Source organism: Helianthus annuus, chromosome 3 (genome assembly GCF_002127325.2).
Source record: "Helianthus annuus cultivar XRQ/B chromosome 3, HanXRQr2.0-SUNRISE, whole genome shotgun sequence".
NCBI classification, from domain to species: Eukaryota; Viridiplantae; Streptophyta; class Magnoliopsida; order Asterales; family Asteraceae; genus Helianthus; species Helianthus annuus.
The window spans coordinates 135,477,479-135,500,979 of NC_035435.2; the positions used below are offsets into that span (position 1 = coordinate 135,477,479).

Consider the following 23,501-nt stretch of genomic DNA (forward strand, 5'->3'; position numbering starts at 1 on the left):
ATTGTTTTGATATAACTTAATTGAAACTAACATTTAATTTAAATAAAATGAACAAAAATAAATGTGTGTTTGTTTGAATGTGATTGGTGAAGAGAAGTGGGCACCACCACCCCTTTCATGTGCGGGGCGCTAAGGGGCTAACAATTTTTAGGCAAACGCCCTTTGGTGATGGTGATGTTGTGGTTTGGCAAACGCTAATGTGAAGGGTGGGGCGCTAGTTGGTGGAACCCCACAACGCTTAAATTCTTTTAAATTTCGTTGGAGTTAAATATAAGATATTCAAAAGAAAAGAAAACTGTCTATTATTTGGTTGCATAATGTTTATTAAATAATTGAAACGAGTAATTAATTTCGCGTAATGCATTGCAACGGGTAGCAACTTAGTCCGGCACGCTCAAAACATATTCAGTTCGTTGACGTTTGATTGAATTTCAGTTTGGATAATAAAAGTGAAAAACATATTCAAAAGTTATTAAAACTTGCTTAAATTTGATTTAAGTTGAATACTGAAAAAGAAAGACTAAATATGCATACACCTTTACTGTTTCTTGACATGTTATTAATTAATAAAATAAAATAGACTAGTCTTAATACCCCACGTTGCGATGCGGGGGCATAAAACTATGCTAAATAGTAATCAAACAACGATCAAAACTTGGAAAAGACGTAAAATAAAAACATAAATTTTTAACACCCAATAACTCATGTGACGTAAAGCGTAGACGTCGAATTTATACAAACATATATTAGAAAGTCGATAGGGTAAAAAAATCTAAGGGACCAAATATGACCACCAAACACCGTGTTTATTAGCAACCAAACAATGACCAAATTTGAGAAAAAACGCAAAACAATCCTAAAATTTACAGAGGAAAAAAAGGGACAAAAAATCCACACAAAGGACAAAATGATCACTATTCACAACCAAGTTATGAATGAGCCGAACCTAAAAACAAACAAGCTCAAGGCTGAGCTTCCCTTAACTGGATTAAAATATTGTTAACAAGTCAAGCTCGAGCTATGAAAACATACCATCACCCGGCTATCTCGGGACTGAGCACCCGCACAAAGATAGCTGACAATAAGTATTGTCATGGCTGCAAACCAACATGATGTATGCTTCTTTTGCATATAACAGATAAAACCACAAAACCCATGTAACCAGGACCAGCAACAGACATTAAAAAAGTGCACAACCAGGACCACATGTAAATTGCTACAAAAATCCGAAATACAAACAATCCACAACCCCAAAAATCCTGTTAAATAGAAAGTGAATTCGACTTTATTAAAATGAGAAAAAGAGAAGTCAATCCACTTGCATTTTTAAGCTTCAACATCTGAGTTGTCTTTATTTCTTGATGAGATTCCTAATCACGTACGGAAGGATGCCGCCATGATCAAAATATGTCAACTCTACCTGCAAATTCAAACAAATGGGCATTAAAATCATAAATCATATCTTCTACTTGATTTTTTGACGAACAATCAAAATAGAAATACATCATACCTGTGTGTCAAATCTGATTGTACATGTGAAGGATTTACCATTGTCAGTGGTAACAGTAACATCTTGACCGGGTTTTATGTCACTGGCTTTTGATGGTAGGTCAATGGTGTATCGTTCATGGCCGGTCAAACCAAGAGTATCTGCATCTTCACCAGCCTTGAAACAAAGTGGAATGATACCCATTCCAACCAAGTTGCTCCTATGGATTCTCTCGAAACTCTTGGCTATCACCGCTTTCACCCCCTAACAAATCATCACAAATTAATTAAAACTTAAAAACCTCTTTTCAAATTAAACAATGAAACTGTTACACAAATACTTACCTGTAGCATTGGACCTTTAGCAGCCCAGTCTCGTGAACTTCCACTTCCATATTCAGCTCCAGCCAAAACGATTGTGTCGAGTCCAGCTTCTTTGTACCTCTGTTTGCAGTCAAATAAAATATGAGAGATTTAGATCTCTCACCAAATGAACGTGAAAGATGCTAAAATATATTAATATGTTTCTGTAACTGTTACATACCATTGCTACATCAAACACAGAAAGCTTTTCTCCAGTGGGAATGTGAATGGTTTTGGGGCCAACCTCCCCGTTCAATAGCTTATTAACAATGCGGATATTGGCAAACGTTCCTCTGGCCATTACTTCATCATTGCCACGACGGCTACCATAAGAGTTGAAGTCCCTACGGTCAACACCACGGTCAAGGAGGTACTTTGCAGCCGGGCTGTCCTTATGGATACTGCCAGCTGGAGATATGTGGTCGGTGGTGATGCTGTCACCGAAATTGAGCAAACAGTAAGCATCCTTCACTCCATGTGGACCTGGTGGGTCCATGGTCATGTCCTTGAAATACGGTGGTTCGTGAATGTATGTTGACTTTGGGTTCCATGAATAGAGACTGGATGAGGGGACAGATAATTTGTTCCACATTGGATTGCCCAGTGTGATGGCATCGTAGGTACTCCTGAACATATCTGGTAACACACTTGATTGAACCACCTGTGAAATTAGAATACTTTTTCAGTCCTGTTGACCTTTATGTTTGACCAAAATCGGAACGAAAAGATGATTTTAAGACTTGAGTACCTCAGCAATTTCTTCGGTACTTGGCCAAACATCCTTAAAGTACACACTCTTTCCATCCTTTGTTGTCCCAATTGGCTCCTTCTCGAAGTCGATGTCAACCTAAAATACAACATGCAAACCTTGTAATCCGAAGATTAGAGGTGGCAAAATGGACCCAACTAAGAAAGTTTGGGTTGATTTGGGTGCAAAATAGCTAAGCAATGGGTTAAGTTGGGTAAGCCTTTATAGTTACAAGGGTCAGGATGGGTAAATTTAAAACTAAAAGAAAAATCCAATGGGTCAGGATGGGCCAAGATAATAAAAGGAGTGGGTTAAATGGACTCATTTGGAACCCAAAATAGAAACAGTTGAACAGAACGTCAATTGGGGATTAGGTTCTTCAATTACTAAACATCAAACCATAATTCACAACAAATCTGTCCATCCAGCGATTGAATTCCCAAAATCATCACATCATTCCGGTGAATTCACCAATCTGTTCGTCGTTTCTAAGTTTCTGACAGTCAATTTTAGTTAAGTTGATCAACTGTTTGTGGTAAGAAGTTCAAGTGAAGCCCATACAACATCCTTTCAATCTCTCCAAACAAATTAACCGGTGTTCTCCGGCACGGTGGCCGGCAGCGGCAACAAGAAGTATCTATCTGAATTCTGAACATCGAATACTAATTTTAATTGCTCACAGCAAATATCAGGTTAGATCTATCCAACTTTTTTGTTGGGTTGTAACTTGTAATTGATGAGATTTAATGTATACTTGACGAATTCATTAAGGATGTAGATGTATTCTGGGTTTCTTTCATTTTGGTTAAAATTGTGTTCTTTTTCAAGTAATTGTTACAATTTATGTTGATTTTATGCTAAAAAGTGTTTACCATTAGTAGTGCCCGTAAGGTGTTTGTTGAAATGCCCAAGTGAGTTTTGATCCTAAATTAGATAATTTGTTATGAAATACAACAATCTTTACCACAAATGCAAGATCAAGAGATATTATTATTTAGCATAGTACTACAACCTTTTTTACGGATTGCTAGTACAGATTAATAAGTTAAGTGACCTTTAGGAAGTGTAAAGTAATTAACTGCTATAACTGGTAGTGTTAAAGCTTTAGAGATTCTTGTTTTGCAACAAAGTGACAAATAAAGTATGTTGAATACGCAAGATATTGCAAATTTTGATCACTTGATAGGCTTGATGCCTCTTTTCACTGGTAAAATGGTTGTTTATCTCGAAGAGTCGAAGTGACAGTTAAGGTGGTTGAAAAATCTTTTCGTTTTTTTTTTAATTTTTTTTAAATATTTTTCAAAATTTTTTCGTTTTTTTAATTTTTTTAAATTTTTTTAGTTTTTTTTTAAAATTTTTTTCGTTTTTTTAATTTTTTAATATTTTTTTTTCATTTTTTATAATTTTTTTTCAGTTTTTATTATTATTGATTTATTCTCAACCCATCCTGACCCGAACTCATCCTGACCCAAACCCATTATGACCTTCTTCTTTCTTTTACCCATCTTAACCCAAACTCATTCTAACCCAAACCCATCTTGACCCAACAACCAATCCAATCCAACCCATCCATTTTGCCACCTCTACCGAAGATAAAGACAAGTGTAACAGAAACTGTCTTTGAACATTTGGTATTTCAACATACTGTGCCCGCAAGTGCATATGCAACAACCAAGGGAGGTGAAGCAAGATAGTTGGCCCTTGTTAACGGATGAACACGACCTTCAAAATTTCGATTTCCGGAAAGAACAGCTGCAGCAACAATATCTGCAAAAGAACACCACAAAACGCTGAAAAATCTCTCCACGAGACTGACAGATTAAGAGGTTCAAAATTCAAATAATTCATGTATTTAACACATACCATTGTCTGTAATTGCAGCAGCAACTGACTCATGAAGATCTCCCGAGTTCCCAATACATGTGGTGCAGCCATAGCCCACTATATTGAATCCCTGTTGGTCCAAGTACTTTTGCAGGCCACTATAAAAATGAAAGAAAAATAAGCAAAAAAAAAATATATTAATAGAAGGTAATTAATAGAGGGTAAAGAAAAAACAATCAAACTACCAGTTGTAATTAATTACCTTCGTTCTAAGTATTTTGTAACAACACCGGAACCTGGAGCAAGACTTGTTTTTACCCATGGTTTAACCTGACAGACGATAAGAACTCGTTAAAAACCTTACGATGCATAATAAATAAACCAATCTTAATCAATATTAACTTAAGTATAGAACATAGTTAAAGACTATACTGACCTCTAAACCAAGTTCACAAGCCTTCTTTGCAACAAGACCTGCCCCAAGCATGACACTAGGGTTTGATGTATTTGTACAGCTTGTAATGGCTGCTATCACAACACTACCGTGTTTCAGTTCAGCAGTTTGTCCTCCAAATGAAAAGCTGACAACTTTCTCTTGTGCCTCCTTTGGTACCGCAAACCCCTGGATACAAATTTAAATAATTAATCGTATTGCATAATTAACAGTGTAAAATAACAAATTCGTGTTCATTAAGCAAAAAAACAATGATATTATTATTATTATTATTATTATTATTATTATTATTATTATTATTATCTCACCTTAAATCCAACTTTGTTATCAAGGCATGAATGCCAGTCGGCCTTCATGTCCTTTATGGGAACACGGTCATGTGGCCTGTTAGAATAAGAACAGGCATGGATTTACTCATAAATGTCAAAAAGAAAAGAGAAACTACGATACACAATTAAAATATAATACAAGATTCTAGCATATAATAATACCGTTTGGGACCAGAAATACAGGGTTCAACATCGCTTAAGTCCAGTTCCAGATAAGACGAGTAAACTTTCTCTTGTTGTGGCTAATTTCACATGATCAATAAAGAAGTAAGAATAACTAAAGTACCGCCAAATTTAAGAACTTCAAAAAAAAAAAAAAAAAAGAAATGGTAATAAAAACATGGTCACTAACCTCGCTGTAATCAACAAACATTTTGTTTGCTCGCAAGTATGCTTCAATCATAGCAACCTAAAGAAATCAAGATTAATAACACCATAAAACTGATGCACCCACAAACCAGAGATTCTAAAAATGGAATTTTACTAGGTACGTTTATTTCGGAATATAAAGAAGAAAGCTAAAAGCTTACAGTATCATCACTTCTTCCTGTTAACTTAAGGTACTGCAGTGTAACATGATCTACTGGGAAGAAACCCATGGTTGCACCATACTCGGGTGACATATTTGCAATAGTCGCTCTATCAGCCAATGACAGTCCGCTCATGCCCTCACCTGCGTGTCAATTAATAGTGCACTGTGAAGAACTGTTAAAGAAGCCAACTTAAAAAGCAATTGACGACTGGCTGCAAAGGCATTACCATAGAACTCAACGAATTTGCCAACAACACCATGCTTTCTTAGCATCTGAGTCACGGTTAACACCAAATCAGTGGCTGTAACACCATTTTGCAACTTTCCAGACAACTTGAATCCAACTACACCAGGTAAAACCATGCTCATCGGCTGTCAATATGAAAAAGAAGCATCCAGTTAAAATAGCTGTACTGCAACTTTAAAAAACCATATAACTGGTTAATTTCAAATGACTTATACAATTATATTATACCTGTCCAAGCATTGTTGCCTCTGCTTCAATTCCTCCAACTCCCCAACCAGCTACTCCTAACCCGTCAATCATGGTTGTGTGGGAATCGGTTCCGACAACGCTGTCGGGATATAGAATTCCATCAGTATTGAAAACAACGCGTCCAAGATACTCTAAGTTGACCTGGATAAATGAAAATAATTATCTTTATGTTACAATAAAGGTTTCAATATATATGTTAAGAATAATATGGTTTGAATGTTTAGAACTTTACCTGGTGAACTATACCAGAACCAGGAGGAACTACAAGCATGTTGTCGAAAGCATGTGACCCCCATTTCAAAAAAGCAAACCGCTCATAGTTGCGTTGAAATTCAAGGTCCATGTTTGCTTGAACAGCATTTGCACTTCTTGCAACATCAACTTGAACTGAATGGTCAATCACAAGGTCTACTGGCACCTGCAAATACCAATTTTTCAAAGTATGAGATAACTAACAATGCTCCAAAATATGCCTTCATGGGTCATTATTTCCAAATAATGAAAACCTTATTTAAAAAAAGCAGATGAAATAGATATTACTCACCAGTGGATTGATCTTCTTAGAGTCACCGCCGAGCTTGTTCATAGCATCTCGCATACAAGCAAGGTCAACTACAGCTGGAACTCCAGTAAAATCCTAAAATAAAATATCATGAATTACTAAAAGTGAACAAACGGCTGCAAACTCTATACAAGTGTATTTGATGATATTCACCTGTAAGAGAACACGAGCAGGTTTGAACGGAATCTCCACTTGCTTCGGTGAAGTGTTTTCCCAGTCAATGATCTTTTCAACATCATTCGGGGTAACTTGAAAATTATCACAGTTGCGAATGGCAGACTCCAGAAGAATCCTGATGGAGTAAGGGAGCTTGTCTGCAAACACGTAGCTTTACATATTAAAAAGAATGATTTTTTATAACAAATGGAAGGACAAGATAGCTTCCAACAAAAAGTAAAAGCTGAGATATAGAAATTGAATAAGAATCAGACTTAACAAAAGGAATACAGAATGTATTCCAGTCTATACCAACAGAGGATCTTTATCTAAAGCTATGTAATCTGATCATACAATAAAAGAACTTGATTAATACATGTTCCATGTTCATACCAATCCTGGGATCATTTAGAGCAGGAAGACTGTAAAACTTTCCGAACTCGCCTCCTCCGGGTCGAGGGAGAGTGGTGAATATGCCCTTGAAAGGATTTTCAGAAGCTGCAGATAGTTCAACAAAAAATTAGCATAAAAAACAACAATAAAACAACAATAAACGCAGAATATACAACGAACTTCATGCACCAAAACGTAACAACTTTTGTTCCCTTCATCCCATTATATCTACAAAAAGTTCCAACACCCAATAAAACATATACTGATTCATGTTCCAAAGTGATATATTCGATTCCAAGCAATCCAAATATAAAAGTCTCTAACCAGCACTTTTCGAGTTTACTTAAGACACACAACATACTTGTAAAGGGAACAAACAACAAAAGAGAATCAGATAAAGTTATAATCACTACTAGAAAGTCAATATTCACAATTTCACATCCATTTCAATAAATAAAAACAACTCTACACTTCACATAACACAACTGATTAATTAACCTGTAGAATAAAACTACTTTTTAAATGAGTCAAATCCAGATCAAAATTCATTAAATACCAGAAAGTCAATATTCACATCCATTTCAATAAATGAAAACAACTGCACACGTCACATAACACAATCAATTTAATTAACCTGTAGAGTGTAGAACAAAACTACTTTTAAAATTTGTCAAATCCAGATCAAAACTGATTCAAATACCTTGCAAGTTTAATCTAAAAAAACAAGGTCTAATAACTTCTTATTCTATAAAATAATAATAAATATTAAAAAATAATTAAAAAAAACTGATTGCAACATGAACTCCGTTTTGCGTGTGTTTGTAGGCAATCAGTTGACAAGCATCAAACTAATCACAAATTAAAAACCTAAAAAGTATAAAATCAACAATCCAGTAACACTAAAAGTCAAAACTCGCTATATTGATATATTCTTCTATATCGATTGATTACTCTCACAACGTCAAATCAATAAAATAATGATAATAATCGATAGATATACCCATGGAAGCGATCTTTCGTTGAAACTGTTGAACAACAGGAGTAACGGATTCGATCTGAGCCCTAGGAATCACCGGAGATCTCCAATCAACACCGTAACACCACCGCGAAACGGAACGGAAGGGCGGCGATCTGATCGGAAGTGAGGAGGTTGCGGAGAGAGAAGGTTTGGGTAAAAGTGAGGAAGAGATACGAACTCCAGATATAAATATCGTAGATGAAGTTGGTGAAGTGGTAATAATATTATGCATAACAATAATGTTGATGTGTGTACAGATGAAAAGGTGAAAAAATAAAAATAAAAACCCTAGAAATGTTGAAAATGATGAGAGAGATGATGGCTGCGATTGGGTTCCGGAGTGGGGAGGTGTAGGGTAGGATGGTGGGGGTGAGTAGGTGGGGGGAAAGTGACGGTGGGATTTGTGAGATGGGATGAATTAACGGTGGTGATGTGTTGTTTGTCCACGTCTGAATGATTGTTGCCGTTTTGGCTTGTGGGTTGCACACACTCCAAATTTGCCTTATCTTTTATTGAGAAAATCAAGAAAATGGATTTATATGTAAGAATTTTCTTTTTATATATATATCTTTTATTGAGAAAATCAAGAAAAATGGATTTATATGTAAGATTTTTTTTATATAGTCATAAGTTTTTTTAACGAATTATCTGTAAAAAAAAAAAGTATTTGTTCTAGTTTTATTTTGTATATTTTCATGATATATCAAAATAATACTATTGCATAACAGTTTTATGGAGTTAATTGCCCGGATGGTCCCTGTGGTTTTACGTTTTTTCACGTTTAGTCCTCACCTTTTAAAAATAGCAGGTATGCTTCCTATGGTTTGTTATTTTGTTACTCGGATAGTCCCCTGAGTAGATGTCAGTTAGTTTGGAAATAGCAGGTATGCTCCCTATGGTTTGTTATTTTGAATCCACAAAATGTATCTTTTTTAATGAGCTCCACGTCCCTGCGTTGCTAACCATCCTCCCAGTGAACACCACTTGGTTACTACTCCACATTGTTGTGTACCAACATTATTTTAGGGTCCAAGAGTAGTCTCTACTACGACCTATTCATGATGAACCCATCATCAAACCTTAATTTTGTTGATCCTGCGCCGATAAATTTCATTACCAAGATCTTGAGGAAATGACTCGTGTTAAAAACAAGTCGACGTCCTCCCCAACATGTGAAGATCGAAATTTGAAGCTGGTGGCTTTGCGGAGGTGACCTTGTGGGAGAGATGGTTGATTAAGCCTGGGAATCAAAGTAAGAGCTCCGGATCTACTACGAACCACCTCTTTCAGTCACGATGGCCGAAGACTGAAATGGTTACCATAGACATCAATTTTGGGGAGCCTAAAAAACTAGATGGAGACTTGCTAGTTGTTTCAGACAATATGGGAGATACAAAGTGGCTAAGGTATCAAAGTGGCTAATATAAGATGGAAGGATTGGTGTAGATTTGATTTGTAAGGTGTGTTCTGTTTTGCTCTAGCGATTTGCTAGTAGCGTTTTTGGTATGAAAGTTGCTGTTCAAAAAAAAATCAAAGTGGCTAATAATTACACTTTTGATGAATATTATATCTTTATAAATTTGACTTTATTTATTTTAAACAAACTAATAATTACACTTTTGATGAGTATTATATCTATAAAAATTTGTTGCACCTACACCATATTATTACAAGTGGCTGAGGCATCCAAAGCCCTATTCAGATTTTTTTAGATATGTAAAAGAAGATGAAAAAGATTATATATTTGTCAAGCGATCAACAATATAACAAACATGTGTGTGTGTGTGTTTAACAGTTAAAACTTCAGTCTTTGGCCACAGCCAAACCCATTGCTTGCAAGAATAAGTGCAAGTCGAGATTTATAAATTCTTGAGTTTACAAACACATAACCACGAGCCAGTCTCGGCCCCTCTGCTAATTATCACTGATTGATCAATCACAAGAACCGGAGAACTCTGAAACATGGGAAAATAATCATGTAGGCGGTTGCCATGTTCCTGGTCTAAATGAGGCACCCGATCCTGTTGGCTCTGCTGACCTGTAAACGAGTATAGTTAGGGGTGCCAAAATGATCAGGTTAGATAACAGGTCAAAAAAAAGTCCGGCTTGAAAAGGTCAATTTTCGTAGGGGTCACAACGGGTTGGCCCGTTCCTTTTCAACTACTTTTCCGATTCGGTTTTCAAAAATACGTGGTGTGGAAAAGAACAAAGAGCACTTACTCTGGTTCTTGTTTTGCTTGATCTTGGACCTCTTTCTCCTCTTGTGTCTTGGTACTCCTGTGTTTGGAAATTCAAATTAAATTAAACATAAAAGGAATCCTGGTATGTTGACGAGCTTAAGTAGACCAAATAAGGACTGATAGGTCAATTGACTTACCGCTTGCTACTTGTCGCTTCAGATGCTTCCCCAGATTTATCAACTTCATGAAAAACATTCATAATAAATAAAATTGTCATATATATAGGCGGCTGATCATTAGTTATAATTATTTTTCGAAAATAACTGAAAGAGGAGTTTGATAGTGAGTTTAAATTGTTGGGGCCAAATGGGTCAGGTCAGTTGACCCTGAACACTTCTTCTTTTTTTTTTTTTTTTTTTTTTTGCAAAAAATTATAACTAAATAAATAAAATCTTAAATCTGTATACATGATTTACACTTTACCTTCTGAGGCAACGGGGAGTTGCTGAATGAAACTTTTTAGGTCCGGGCCATCGCCTTTACCTATACAAATGTAAGCGAGGTGAATAAGCAAAGGATATTGATCCATATGTTTTCAGTTAAAGTTGAAAATTTATAATTAAAGTGAAAAAGGAAAATGTAGTGTACCCATGCTTGTTATTTTACGACCACTGCCTTCCCTCGCTTTCTTTTCTTCCTCTTCCTTCTTGAGAACTTGATCATATAAAAGTAATTATTAGTTATTACACAAGGGTTTCATATGATCAGGTACGAAATAACAATAGATGACAATTAGAATATGAGCAAAGCTTAGACGACACTTACGGGCAACGTTTTCTTTAACACGCTGACGCCTTGCCTCCAGTATAGCCATCTCCTGAAAACAACATGATAAATTTTGTCAACAAATAATAAAGGAAATCCACAACACATCTTCATAGACAAACTGTAGAAATTAGTCAAATGGTAACTTCTAGAAGTGATAATCTCTAAGAGCATAACCTATAACCCTGTTATTTGTTCCAAGATCTGAATGGAATCTCGTATCTCTTAGGAAGCTTATGAGGTATTCAAATTGCTTTCCTAACTTCTCTCTTGGCGAACGTGAATTTCAGGTTTTGAGCTTGGGAAGACGATTGACAGTGCTAAAGCCGAAGGCAAGTTTTTGGATAAATCATCAGAAAAGATTTCATGTACCGCTTTAAGTCTACAAAATTACGTTAAGTTGTGGCATCATAGACTTGGTCGGTCATCGTATATTTGAGAAAAAAATGTTTTTTCATTTATTCAATATAAATCCTAACTTGTTTGAATGTGAAAATTGTGACTTATCAAAGCATATTAGACATTCTAATGATCCATCTCCTTACAAAGTCTATCACCCATTCTATTTCGTCCATAAGTATGTACTGGGAGCATCTCGTATTAGAAATCTTTCTGGTTCAAGGTGATTCGGTCCGCCATGTCTTACCTGCATATCCAGATTCTATCCACTTTAAGACTCAAAGTAATCGGTCGCACAACGTTTGTTTACAAAAAAGCACCAAAGCTCAACAAACGTAGAGCTTCTGTCCGTGAAGTGTTTTCCTACGATATTTTACAACTCAACATGGTTAACAATGTTATTCTCCAACCACTAAAGACAGTTCTATCGTTCTGTAAATGTTAGATTTTTCAGGATAAACATTTCTATCAGCAACCTAACATTCAGGGTGAGAATCACCACGAGGAATATCAGTTTCTGGATCTGCCCAATTCTTTGAATCCACAACCATTGTAGTCGAAGGCATAGGGCGAACTCAAAGTGCAAAGGGTGACAACTACATAACTGGCATCGAATGCTTTACTAAACGAGGAGCTTGAGAAAAGTGTATACCGGATGTGCCCCTCGTACTCGAGTCATCTAGCAATCCAGGCAAACTATGCAGGTTGAGAGAATCCCTTTATGGTTTGTAGCACCGTGTGTCGCCAAACAAATCAGTTTCACCGGGTCCAAGACGGACCACATGATGTTTTACCAAGCATTCCTCATTCCCCAGGTGGCAAGATTGCCATTATGATCATTTATGTATACAATATTATTCTTAACATTGTTCAAAGAAAACAAAAAAGCTATAGGCGGTACTAGGAAGAGAGTTAGGTGTTGTTTGTTTTTTCAGAGGTAAAAGGTCTGCAGTCTGCGGACCACATCTGCAGGAGAAGATGTGAACCAAATGTCTGCAGTCTGCAAGGAGAAGAGGGTTTGTTTTTTTTCTACAAAAACCACTTCACACACACACACAACACACACAACAGTTCTCTCTCTCTGCCTTGAACTCTCTCTCTCTACAATCTGTCACCACCACTGCCCATAGCACCACCACCACCGCACCACCTCCGCCATCACACCACCGCCTCTCTCTCTCTCTCACCGATCTCTCTCTCTGTATGGTCTCTCTCTCTCTCTCACCGATCTCTCTCTCTCTCTGTACGGTCTCTCTCTCACCGATCTGGGTTTTGTTTTAATTGATGGGTTTGGTGGTGGTGGGTTTTGACGATGGTGGTGGTGGAGGTGGTGGCTGAGATGTGGTGGTGGAGGTGGTGGCGGAGGTGGAGGTGGTGTTGGAGGTGGTGTCGGCAGGTGGAGGTGGAGGTGGTGTCGGAGGTGGAGGTGGAGCTAGGATTTTGGAGCAGATGGATGTTTTGAAGAGGGAGAAGAGGTTGGCAGAGGTTTGAAGACATGGGGAAGGATCTGCTTGGGGAAGAGGTGAGGCAGAGGTAAAAGCTCTGCAGATCTTCAAGAAAACAAACAAGCTGCAGGACCCTTATGTCTGCGCGCGTCTGCGCGACGCAGACATAAGTGCTCAGAAGAGCTTTTGGCGTAAGGACTTCGGTCAAAAGAATTTGTTGAATGTAAATAAAGACATCACAATTATTGAACCGAGTTTTCTGCTCTCTCCCGCTTGTTGTCATCTTTCTTACAAAAATCAAGAAGGCTAAAAAGTAAAATAACAGCCAAAAAGATTCATGTTGCCAACCCAGTCAAAGGTTAAAATTTACCTCTGGTGTTGGAGCCACCTTGCGCTGCCCATTCAGCCAACATATCCATTCGACTACAAAGAAAGTCACAAACAATGCTTTAACACAACAACAAAAATAAAAATGAATAGCTTTTCTCGATTAAAACCTAAGCATGCGCATCAATTCATACTTTTGCAAGCAAAAAGCTTTTACTTTGCTATAGAAACACGCGACCATCATAGCTCTAAAAGTAGGGCTGCAAACCAACCAAACGTTCAGCGAACAGTTGTGAACAATTCGGCGGAAAGTTCGTTTGTGTTCGTTCGTTTAATAAATGAATGAACACAAACAAGAAATTTCAAGATTTAATACATGTTCGGATAATTGGGTTAGTATATTTTGAGCGGATCTACATAATGTTTGTGATGAAAGATGTCGATTTTATTCAAGATTTAATACATGTTCGTTTGTGTTCCTTTCTGTTCATGAACGCGTGTTCGTGTTCGTTTGCGTTTATTTGTGTTCATGAACGTTCGTTTGTGTTCGTCTGCGTTCGCTTTTGTCCAGTACCTACAATTAACAAACAAACACAGACGAACATGAACACGTGCATTTCCTTAATGAACGAACACGAACATAAAATCTCGTTCAGTAAGTGTTCAAGAACAGTTTGTGACCACGTTATTTCCTTCACAAGCGAACACCAACAAGGCCTTAATCGTGTTCGTTCGGTTCGTTTGCAGCCCTAGCTAAAAGCATGCTAGTATTATTGTTAATATCAAGATTAATTTCTTTGAAACTGAATAATTCTATCAATAAAATAATTTTAAACCTGACATTCTTGATTCAGACAATGACAAACTGTTATAAAGATCGATATTTCTCGTACAGACATACCTGGAATGGAGGTCGAATCAACTTCCCCTTTGAATTCTACCCACCGCTTCTCCTTCACTGTTGCAACAATAGTGTATCGTCATACAAGATATATTTACAAGATGTATTTCAATCTAATGTCTGCTATATGATGATTATAAGTGTGCCAAATATGTAACCAGCAACACATGTCATAAGATACATGTGCCTCAATTAAATTTCTAACTACAAACAATAAGTAATCCTACCTATAATTATATTCCAATGATTTGATCTTGATCTTGATCCTCTTTCTACCAACCTTGGTTTCAAAATGCGCGCATTATGCGCATAATGCGCTAATGAGAGCGCATCGCCACAGCTGATGTGTTGCGTTTACATGATGCGAGAATAATGCGCCTATTTCGCATAATGCGCTCCGATGCACGCAACATTGGTTGTTATGTTTTTTTTCCTAGATTGTATGAAATGGGTTGTGTTTTTTCAATAATTAATATTTTAATATGCTTGATTTGGACCATTAAGGTTCCTAAACACGTTTTCTGGTTCTATAAACATTTTAGTATCCTTGATTTGAACCAAAAAGCACAACTTTTAACTTCTTATTAGGCTGCACGGTATGGAACCGTCCCCCACCCCCGTCTTGGTTCGGCGCCGGCGTCAACCCATCCCCCCCCTCCCGTCTTCAACGTCGAGGATCCGACGTTCAGGACGATCCAAATGGTGGGCCCCCTTTTTATCAAGTTGCAACTCTTATGCTTTAGTGATTTGTACATTAGGCTGGTGGTACTTGTACATAGTGGTGGGATCATCCTCCCATACCCTCTAGTTTTGTGGGATGGACCTTCCTTGGGAGGACTATGACGTAGCGCCTACGTGGCGGATCATCCTCCCTTGGAGGACCATCACCATACCCTCTAGCCTTACGTCAGTCGTTTTAGTTTGAGTATGTTTTTATAACTTCTTATGTATAAATAATTTTTTAGTATTCTTTTATAAAGATCGCATCGCATACGTGATTTTTGGACCAAACGCATCGGAGTGCATCACGCAATTTAAAACCAAGCTACCAACAACATAAAACATCATTAACTTATAATCCCAACTTTATCTATCCCACTAAGATAGCAAGAAAGCACTCTAAGAATTGTTAATTGTTGTAACAGGGGGACAAACTAAGATTAATTTGACAACAATTATGAATTGCATAGATCATACAGCATCCTGTAATTAAAATAACATATGATTTGAAGTGAGGCAAATAAACTGGATAAAGAGAAAGAAAGAGGACGCACTTACTGATACCGTCGATCTGTTCAGTACGAACATAGTATTGATTTCCTGCTTTGTCGGCTCCCATGAATGTTCGATTTCTCAACATTGCTGATAACCTCGACCATATTCTTGACATTTCTACCTTCAAATTTACGAATGAAATGGTACGTTGTGGATGAAATTAGGGCAAATTAAATCAAAGAAATCGATGAGAATAGCGGTCTTCGGTGTTAAAATACGGTGTTGTTTGGGGGTTATTCGGTTTTTTCAATAGAACTAGCAAGTGACGGGTGCGTCGTAAATATCGAATAAATTAGTCCAAACGTTATAACGTTATGTGATGTATTAATTATATGAAAACATGCGTTTTGATGTATCTGGTAGAACTCGATGTAACCTATATAAGCATTGCGATTTGATCAAAACATAAAGCAAAGTAGGGGTGTTCATCGAATCGAATATCGAATTTTCGAATTATTCGAATCGAATTATTCGAATAATTTTTACTTTCCCTTGAATTCGTTTTTGATTAAAACATTCCGAATTCGATTCGAATTCGTATTCGAATAAAAAACCCAATTCATATTCGATTAAAAAATCGAATTCGAATAAATTCGATTTGATTCAGATTCTTTTCAAACATATAAAAAATTATCAAAATGAAACATAAATTTTAAAGCAGCCATAAAGCACCATATCAAATTAAAAAGTTCTAAATAAAACACCATAAGTCTAAAACTCAAAACAAGAAGTTGGAAATAACCACTCCACATTACAAGTTAATATTTTTAGGGTTAGAAATCTATTGATAGATTTGTTACTTAGCTTTAGTTATGAGTCATGTAGTAGGTTTGGTAATGGGTAATTTTAATACTTGGAATAAATTTTGAAAATAATTTATAGCATAGCCCAATAAAAGTTATATATGTATTATATATAAAAATAAAAATGTATAATTTTTATTCGAACGAATCGAATCGAATTTGAAATTATAAATTCGTATTCGATTTATTTGACTCGAATTGAATCGAAACGAATTCTTGATAATCGAATCGAATTTCGAATTTTTCGAATTCGAAACGAAGTCTGAACACCCCTAAAGTAAATCATATGTGACCCGAGTCATACATAGAAAACGTAAGGGGTATAACGAAAAAGCTGACGATAGCTTTTAAAAGGGGAAAAAATAAACCACAATATAACTTCACTCGGATCGAAACAAAATTTACAAAACATTCATAAAATAATCACGGAAACATATTATATTTGACCTGACTTGTTTCCCAAAAAAAAAAAAAAAACTTACGTCGAAACATACACCAACTCGAATTTATACGAAACGTACATTAAAATATTTCATGTAAAAATGTTTTTTTTAATAAAATGTATTATATTTAACTGACTCGTTTACATAAAAATTTTACGTCGAAATGTGGAGCAAATCAAGTTTATACAGACACGTACATAAAAATATGCACATAAAAAAATAGTTTTTCTTAAGTAAATGAGGTATAGCGAACTCGAAACAAACTATTAGTAAAAAAACCTAATAGGCTAAATACATTCGTAAAATCGTACCAAGTAGCATTAATGCCACACCACTGCCAGCGACCACCAACATCAGAAATGCTCGTACAAATAAAATATATAAAAAGGTAAAAAATAAAATCGAATGAAAAATAAACGTAAAATCGTTGAATCACGCACGCCCGTTGCGGCGCGTTAATGCGAAGAAATTAGACATAAACGTAAAATGTAGAAAAAAATAACTAAGTCGATTTAGGGCCTACGCGTTGCGACAAACTTGTCAAACGGAGAAAAATAGACGTGTTGCGATTGGCCTATTAAACGGGAAAAAACAGACGAAAAAACGTTAAACCCCACATGCGATAGATGAAAAGTAAAACGGATGAAACGTAAAACGGAAAACTTGCGATAGATGAAAAGTATGGGGGTACAAAGTTGAAACTAAAAAAGTGTTGGGGTTAAATTATAAAATATGAAAAGCTTTGAGTTAAAAGTAAAAAAGTCAAAGGGGTTAAAATATAAAAGAAAAAAAAACCCTTTAGGTTAAAAGTGCAAAATGTTTTTTTGTAACCCCCATGCACATGTTACAACAGCATAAAGCAAGAACATGATGCTAATTTATATGTTGGAAATATCTTGGTCCAATGTTTGGTATGAAGCCTTTCAGGAGCTTCTAGTTTTAAGTTTTAAGTTTTTATGAAAAAAACTCATACTCAATAAGAATCTTTATTTGGTTGAAGGAGCTTGAAGCTTTTGGTTGAACGCTCCTACTAGTACCGTTTAGAAGGAGCTACAAGCTTATAGGGAAAAATGACTATTTTAACATATAAAGATAATAAACTTTTTAGTGCACCAACTTTTTAAATTTTTTTTCCTAAAGATAACGAAAAATCAAATTATTAGTTGTCTCTTAAACAAATTCTTTGATTATTTATTTTTTCTAAGTATAACGAAAAAAACAAATTCTTAGTTATTAAAAGATAACAAGATTAATGATTTAATAGTATTATATTATGTTCTCGACTGTTCGTCAATGACTATGTTTTATTTAATTGAAAATGACCATGCTTTATTTATTTGAGAAGGAACTTATATGTGTGTGTATGTGTGTGATTACGTTTAGTATTATGTGTTTAGTTATGTCCATCTTGATCATTTTATACATTTTATTAAAAGTTCCAGCTACTCTGTCAAATACCTAAATATATCTAAAAAGCTACAGCTTCCAGCCACCAGCTACTTTTGCCAAACATACCCCCAAATAAGATTTGGGTTAACTGGTTTTGGGTTATTTAGGCTGGTTTCATTGTTATTCCGGTTTCTATATACTAATTCAATGCATACTTTACCATTTAACTTAACAATATATTCAATAAATAATAATAAGCACGAAATGTTAAATAAAAACACGCCCAATATAATATTTCGTTCAAAATCATGTAGGACACATATATATTAACTAAAAGGTTATGAAATGCAATAAGCACACAACTAAACCGTATCAATCAATCATATAAACTAATGATAAGAAAATGTCAAATTTTTTGGCATTGAGAAAAAGACATAAGCAGAATATATATACATACATGTTCACAACAAAAATGTCACGACCCCCGACCTCACCCTAGACGGAATCGAGAGCCGTGAGCAGCCAAGTGGTACTGGTGGTTATTTAGAAAAATATTGCAGCGGAAATTTCATCAGGACCGTGAGTTAGGAAAAATATCAGAGTTTAGAAACACCGGATTTTATTTATTAAATAGATGGGATAAACCCATGTTTTACAAAGGTAGCTTTAATATGGGATAAACCCGAATACATAAAACAACTCATAATTTAATTGAATTGATAGATTAAGCCACTTCTGTAAGCCTTTTGGTGCCGTATCCAACTCTTATTCCGATCTACTGTAATTACCTGAAACACGTTTTAAAAAGGTTTTGTCAGCAGGAAATACTGAGTGAGTTCAATCTTTTTGTTTAAAACGACGCATTGTTATAATTTACAGTATTAAGGGTGATTACAATGCTTCTATCAACCAATTACCCCAAATCGGTATTTGTCACTCGACTGTATCTGTGACTATGGTCAGATCACCCATTGGCTAACTCGTTGTCCAATGGTGACGGGTATCAAGTAATGTATACAAAACCCCACATACCGGCAGTAATTGAAGATTACAAAAACTTAATCCCTGTAATTATAACTTTAAAACCAAACATGATTTTGAAAGCAAATTTGGTAAAAAGAGAGTAACTCACATTATAAGCATGCATTATTGATTTAACAAGCTTTCTGATTCAAATTCTTCTGAAAATTAGCATCTACTTTGATTGTAAGTGTATGGGGTAGAGTTTAGCCTACTGATAAGCCTGATAACCTAATTTAAATAATAATGCACACGAAACTAGGTAAGTAACTGAATACAACTTTTACGATAAGCTCACGAGATTAAAACCTCACAACGGATGACAAAGTGCGATACTTAAACATCCAGCGGATTCGCAACGAATGACAGAGTATAGCCCGAGTTCGGGCGACACTCAAACATCCTGTCGGAATCACGACGAATGACAAAGTATAACCCGGGTTTGAGCAGCACTTAAACATCCCTCGGATAGTTTCAATCGATCGGATATTGAATCGTAGCAGCGATCGAGTTAATACCCTGTATCGTAGCAGCGCCTCGCTAATAGAAATTGTGATTTCTAACAGTATAACTTCGTTTTTATGAATTGATTTCGACACAGAATGAAAGCTCCTGATCCAAGCTATTTATAGGTGATTTCTGGGGTTGTCGCGGCCCGCGTGAACCATAAGACCAACCTTACGCGGCCCGCGAGGAGGTCTAGTCTACGTATAGGTTTGCTGGGTCACGAGTAGGTGTGCCACGTGGATGACGCGTAGCCCTGGATGCTTATCCGGTCAACTCTCAAGTTGACGCGGCCCGCGTGACCTCCTACCTATTCTTTACGTGGCCCGCGAGAAGACCACAAATCTTGTTTTCTTATTTTTGATATGGATTAGGGTTTTGGGGGTCCGGGTTTTCACTAATGGATCAATTTGGGATATTTTTGAATATAATTATATCATAAAAAGGGAATAAAACGGTGAGAAAAGAGAATGGTCCCACTTTGTAACTTTAGGGTTCAACTAGAAAGCCTCCTGGTATAAATCTTGGGTATAACTTCTGAGCTATTTTAAAAATATATAATGTACTCGTGGTAAGTATAGTACCCCTAATTCAACCTTATCCCGATGTCACAAGACCGAACCCAAACGAACTTAGTCGGGCAGAGCCTTGACATGCGTTATGGGGCTCTAGATCAATCGGAAAGGGTAGCGGTGATCGGGAGTTAAAACACTTAAAACGAGGCTGGGCTTTATCATTATTATTATTAAAGAAAGAAAGAAAAAAAAGAATTATAGAAGAGGCACAGACGACATAGAGAAAGAAAGAAAGGATGTGAGCCTTCCAAATGCATAATAGCTTTCCTTATATACTTGATTGAAACTTTGGATGCAAGGAAATTTTTATTCCTTGTAATAAGTATGTACACGTACATGTAACGTCAATATGCCACATCCATGTTTACTTATCTCAATGTTTTGATTTTTAAATATTACTAGGTTAATGCCCACGTAATACGCGGGCTTCAACCAAAACCATATTATTTACTTTGAAATGTAATATTCTGTACAAACGCATAGTTATTAAAGGCGCTCGCTATTAAACCCATAGTTATTAAAGGCGCTCGCTTCTTGCGCCTAGGTGCTCAGGCGAAGCATATTACTTTGATTCAAATTTATTACTATGTAAAAAGACATACATCATCTCAGGTTATATAATTAATATCGAAGCAGTTTACTACAACTAATTTACCAAAAAAGGACACAATTGAGGCCATGAGCATTGCATGCCTGCAGAAGAGTTATTATATCATGGCAGATTCAAACTAATGAAAGTTAAAACAAATTATTTTTACACACATTACTACTACAAAGTGTGGATGTCATGAAAGAACATAAGTTAATATATGAAATATATGCATGCTTATTTCTTACAACCCATATGTGCATTTCATACACCATATTCCACATCATGTGCCCTAAATATAAGAAACTCTTATGGTGTTAAAACTGAAGCTCCCACGTCTTGACCGCAATAGGAGTAAAGAGGTTTCCTTCATACAAATGTAGTATGAATATGGCATATTACTTTGGTAGCAACTAAACGACACACATCAAATCAAAATAATGGATAAATGAAGCCAAGAGATTGGTAAACATACCTGTTGGGTCCACATAAAAGTTGCAAACCAGAGACTCCCAATTAAATATAACCACAAACTTGAGAAAAAAAAAGTGATTCATTTATAGAGGTAGCAACCCATTTACACCAGAATGGTAAGTTCGAACTGTAGAATATTCATATAATGGTCCAAAAATTGTAAAACATAGTAACAACCTATTATCTAAATTAGCACGGCATATATTTAATATAATGGCAAGTTCGAACTGTAGAGTATTCATATAATGGTTGGAAAAATGTAAAACATAGTAACAACCTATTATCTAAATTAGCACTGTATATATTTAATATAATGAGTTAAAATGCTAAAGTACTAAAATTGCAAGTTGTGATCATGGCTAGTACCAAAACTGGAATCAAGAAAACATGCTTAATTTCACAAACAATAACACATGAACAACAAATTCAATTCTTTTTTCTCATACTATTCACCGAATCTCAAATAAAAAACAAAACTGTTCAATACAGAACAATAGAAGGTTACCTAACTGAGCTTCATAAAAGTATACTTCCCATTCACAATTTTGCTAATATGAGGGACTGTCAAAAGACGTGACGGTGTTTGTCCAAAGTAAGCAACTTGATCTTCAACCGCATGCCGTTGGACCTTTTAACAGTTTTTATTAAATTAATAAGAAGAAAAGGACATTTAAATCCAATAACCTTAAGAAACATCAAACAATATCTCATAAGATTCCAACTTTTAACACAATGACTTACTGGATCTTGGATCTTGTATATATCAACAGCCCCTTCATAAGTGACATAAAAAATACATTGTTTAATGAAATAGCGTCTTTCCCTTGTTGCTTGTACGTAAATCGTTGGAACCATCTTCTACGTCTTCACAAATGAATTATATGAAGAAGAATAATCATTGGAACATCAGATGTGAAAAGTAGGTCAAATTACGACTCACATCCACCAGATTCCTTCACCACCGCCATTTCGGTGGTCGACGAAAACGCCGCCTCAGCCTGCCTGAACCAACTGATCACCAAGTTTCAAACATCATCACGAAAAAAGAAAAAAACCAGATGATGTAGGGTTCTGACAGTGAAAACAGAAATATATTGGGTAAAAACGAACGATGATAATAAAAAAAATCCCGATTAAGAAATATATCAAATAGAATACAAGAATATACCAATTTCTTCATCATTTTTAGCTTCTTTCGCTTACGTATATAAAACTATATATTGGATTCAAAATTCTAAGAACATAAAGCATCAATTTGCCAATTACTAACTCCATGTATAGCTACTGTCATTTGTAGTCCTCTAACTATTTCCTACCTTAGAACCCCAAAGAGCAGAATGCATGTCTCCCTTATTCCACAATTTCAAAACCAAAAATAAGCTTTAATAGCATGAAACATCACTATTTATAAACTCTATAAATGGTTGAAAAAGTGAAATCACCATTTATACACTGAGAAAAAAGATTGGACGACTTGAATTCATGAGAGCTCTAGACCGCGTATATACGCGGTTTACCAAATGAAAATACCATAAATTTCTTGAAACTTTGAATACTTTATTAAGTTAATATAAAGCTATAAACTATAACTAATTCAAATAAATTCAAGAATGATAGATTAAGAAGAAGTTCTTACCCAAACATATTCAAATGTCACCCAAATCTCTACATCTTATCCAACAGTATAAACAAAAACACTGGCACACAATTAAAAAGAAGAACAAAAATGAGCAAAATTGATTACCGAGAGAGTATGAGTAGAAAGTTCCCATCCAAGGTGTGGCTCCTAGCCGTGGTTAAAGAGGAAAGTCAAAAGCCTTAACTCCAAAATAAAAGACCATTCACAGTAAAACCATGGAACCTTCAAATTCAAACAAAACCCATAAAAAACACACACACAAACCACCAGCTCTAGCTCTTTTTAGGGACCACACAAAAACCACCAGCATGTAACAGACGGAGGATAATATATCATTACTTTATATACAA

The 23,501-nt window shown here is 35.8% G+C and overlaps 2 protein-coding genes and 1 long non-coding RNA gene across 6 annotated transcripts; all 3 read right to left on the reverse strand.

The window, feature by feature from the left end:
- Positions 1-1,158: 1,158 nt before the first annotated feature.
- LOC110929686 (aconitate hydratase, cytoplasmic) lies at positions 1,159-8,648 on the reverse strand. Of its 2 annotated transcripts, none has more exons than XM_022172863.2 (20): positions 8,346-8,648; positions 7,346-7,450; positions 6,950-7,110; positions 6,779-6,871; positions 6,467-6,652; positions 6,214-6,375; positions 5,966-6,110; positions 5,737-5,879; positions 5,559-5,615; positions 5,369-5,448; positions 5,186-5,261; positions 4,860-5,045; positions 4,686-4,753; positions 4,463-4,581; positions 4,245-4,366; positions 2,600-2,698; positions 2,033-2,512; positions 1,834-1,932; positions 1,511-1,753; positions 1,159-1,420 (listed from the first exon to the last, which is right to left on the reverse strand). In XM_022172863.2, exons 1-20 carry the CDS (start codon positions 8,593-8,595, stop codon positions 1,352-1,354), a joined length of 2,943 nt encoding a protein of 980 aa, XP_022028555.2. In that variant the 5' UTR covers positions 8,596-8,648; the 3' UTR covers positions 1,159-1,351. The 2 variants fall into 2 exon arrangements, with proteins under 2 accessions (XP_022028555.2, XP_035844378.1); XM_035988485.1 differs by having other exon boundaries at positions 6,232-6,375; positions 8,346-8,646.
- A 1,437-nt stretch (positions 8,649-10,085) lies between these two features.
- Positions 10,086-15,955, reverse strand: LOC110929685 (NADH dehydrogenase [ubiquinone] 1 alpha subcomplex assembly factor 2). Of its 3 annotated transcripts, none has more exons than XM_022172861.2 (9): positions 15,719-15,955; positions 14,441-14,497; positions 13,583-13,635; positions 11,369-11,420; positions 11,192-11,257; positions 11,027-11,086; positions 10,741-10,783; positions 10,584-10,637; positions 10,086-10,401 (listed from the first exon to the last, which is right to left on the reverse strand). In XM_022172861.2, exons 1-9 carry the CDS (start codon positions 15,828-15,830, stop codon positions 10,338-10,340), a joined length of 561 nt encoding a protein of 186 aa, XP_022028553.1. In that variant the 5' UTR covers positions 15,831-15,955; the 3' UTR covers positions 10,086-10,337. The 3 variants fall into 3 exon arrangements, with proteins under 3 accessions (XP_022028553.1, XP_022028551.1, XP_022028554.1); XM_022172859.2 differs by having other exon boundaries at positions 10,584-10,640; positions 15,719-15,950; XM_022172862.2 differs by having other exon boundaries at positions 10,584-10,640; positions 15,715-15,901.
- Positions 15,956-21,272: 5,317 nt separating this feature from the next.
- Positions 21,273-23,457, reverse strand: LOC118490691. Its single transcript, XR_004889895.1, has 3 exons — positions 23,257-23,457; positions 22,254-22,523; positions 21,273-22,140 (listed from the first exon to the last, which is right to left on the reverse strand). It is a non-coding gene; the product is annotated as an uncharacterized LOC118490691 (long non-coding RNA).
- Between the last annotated feature and the right edge of the window lie 44 nt (positions 23,458-23,501).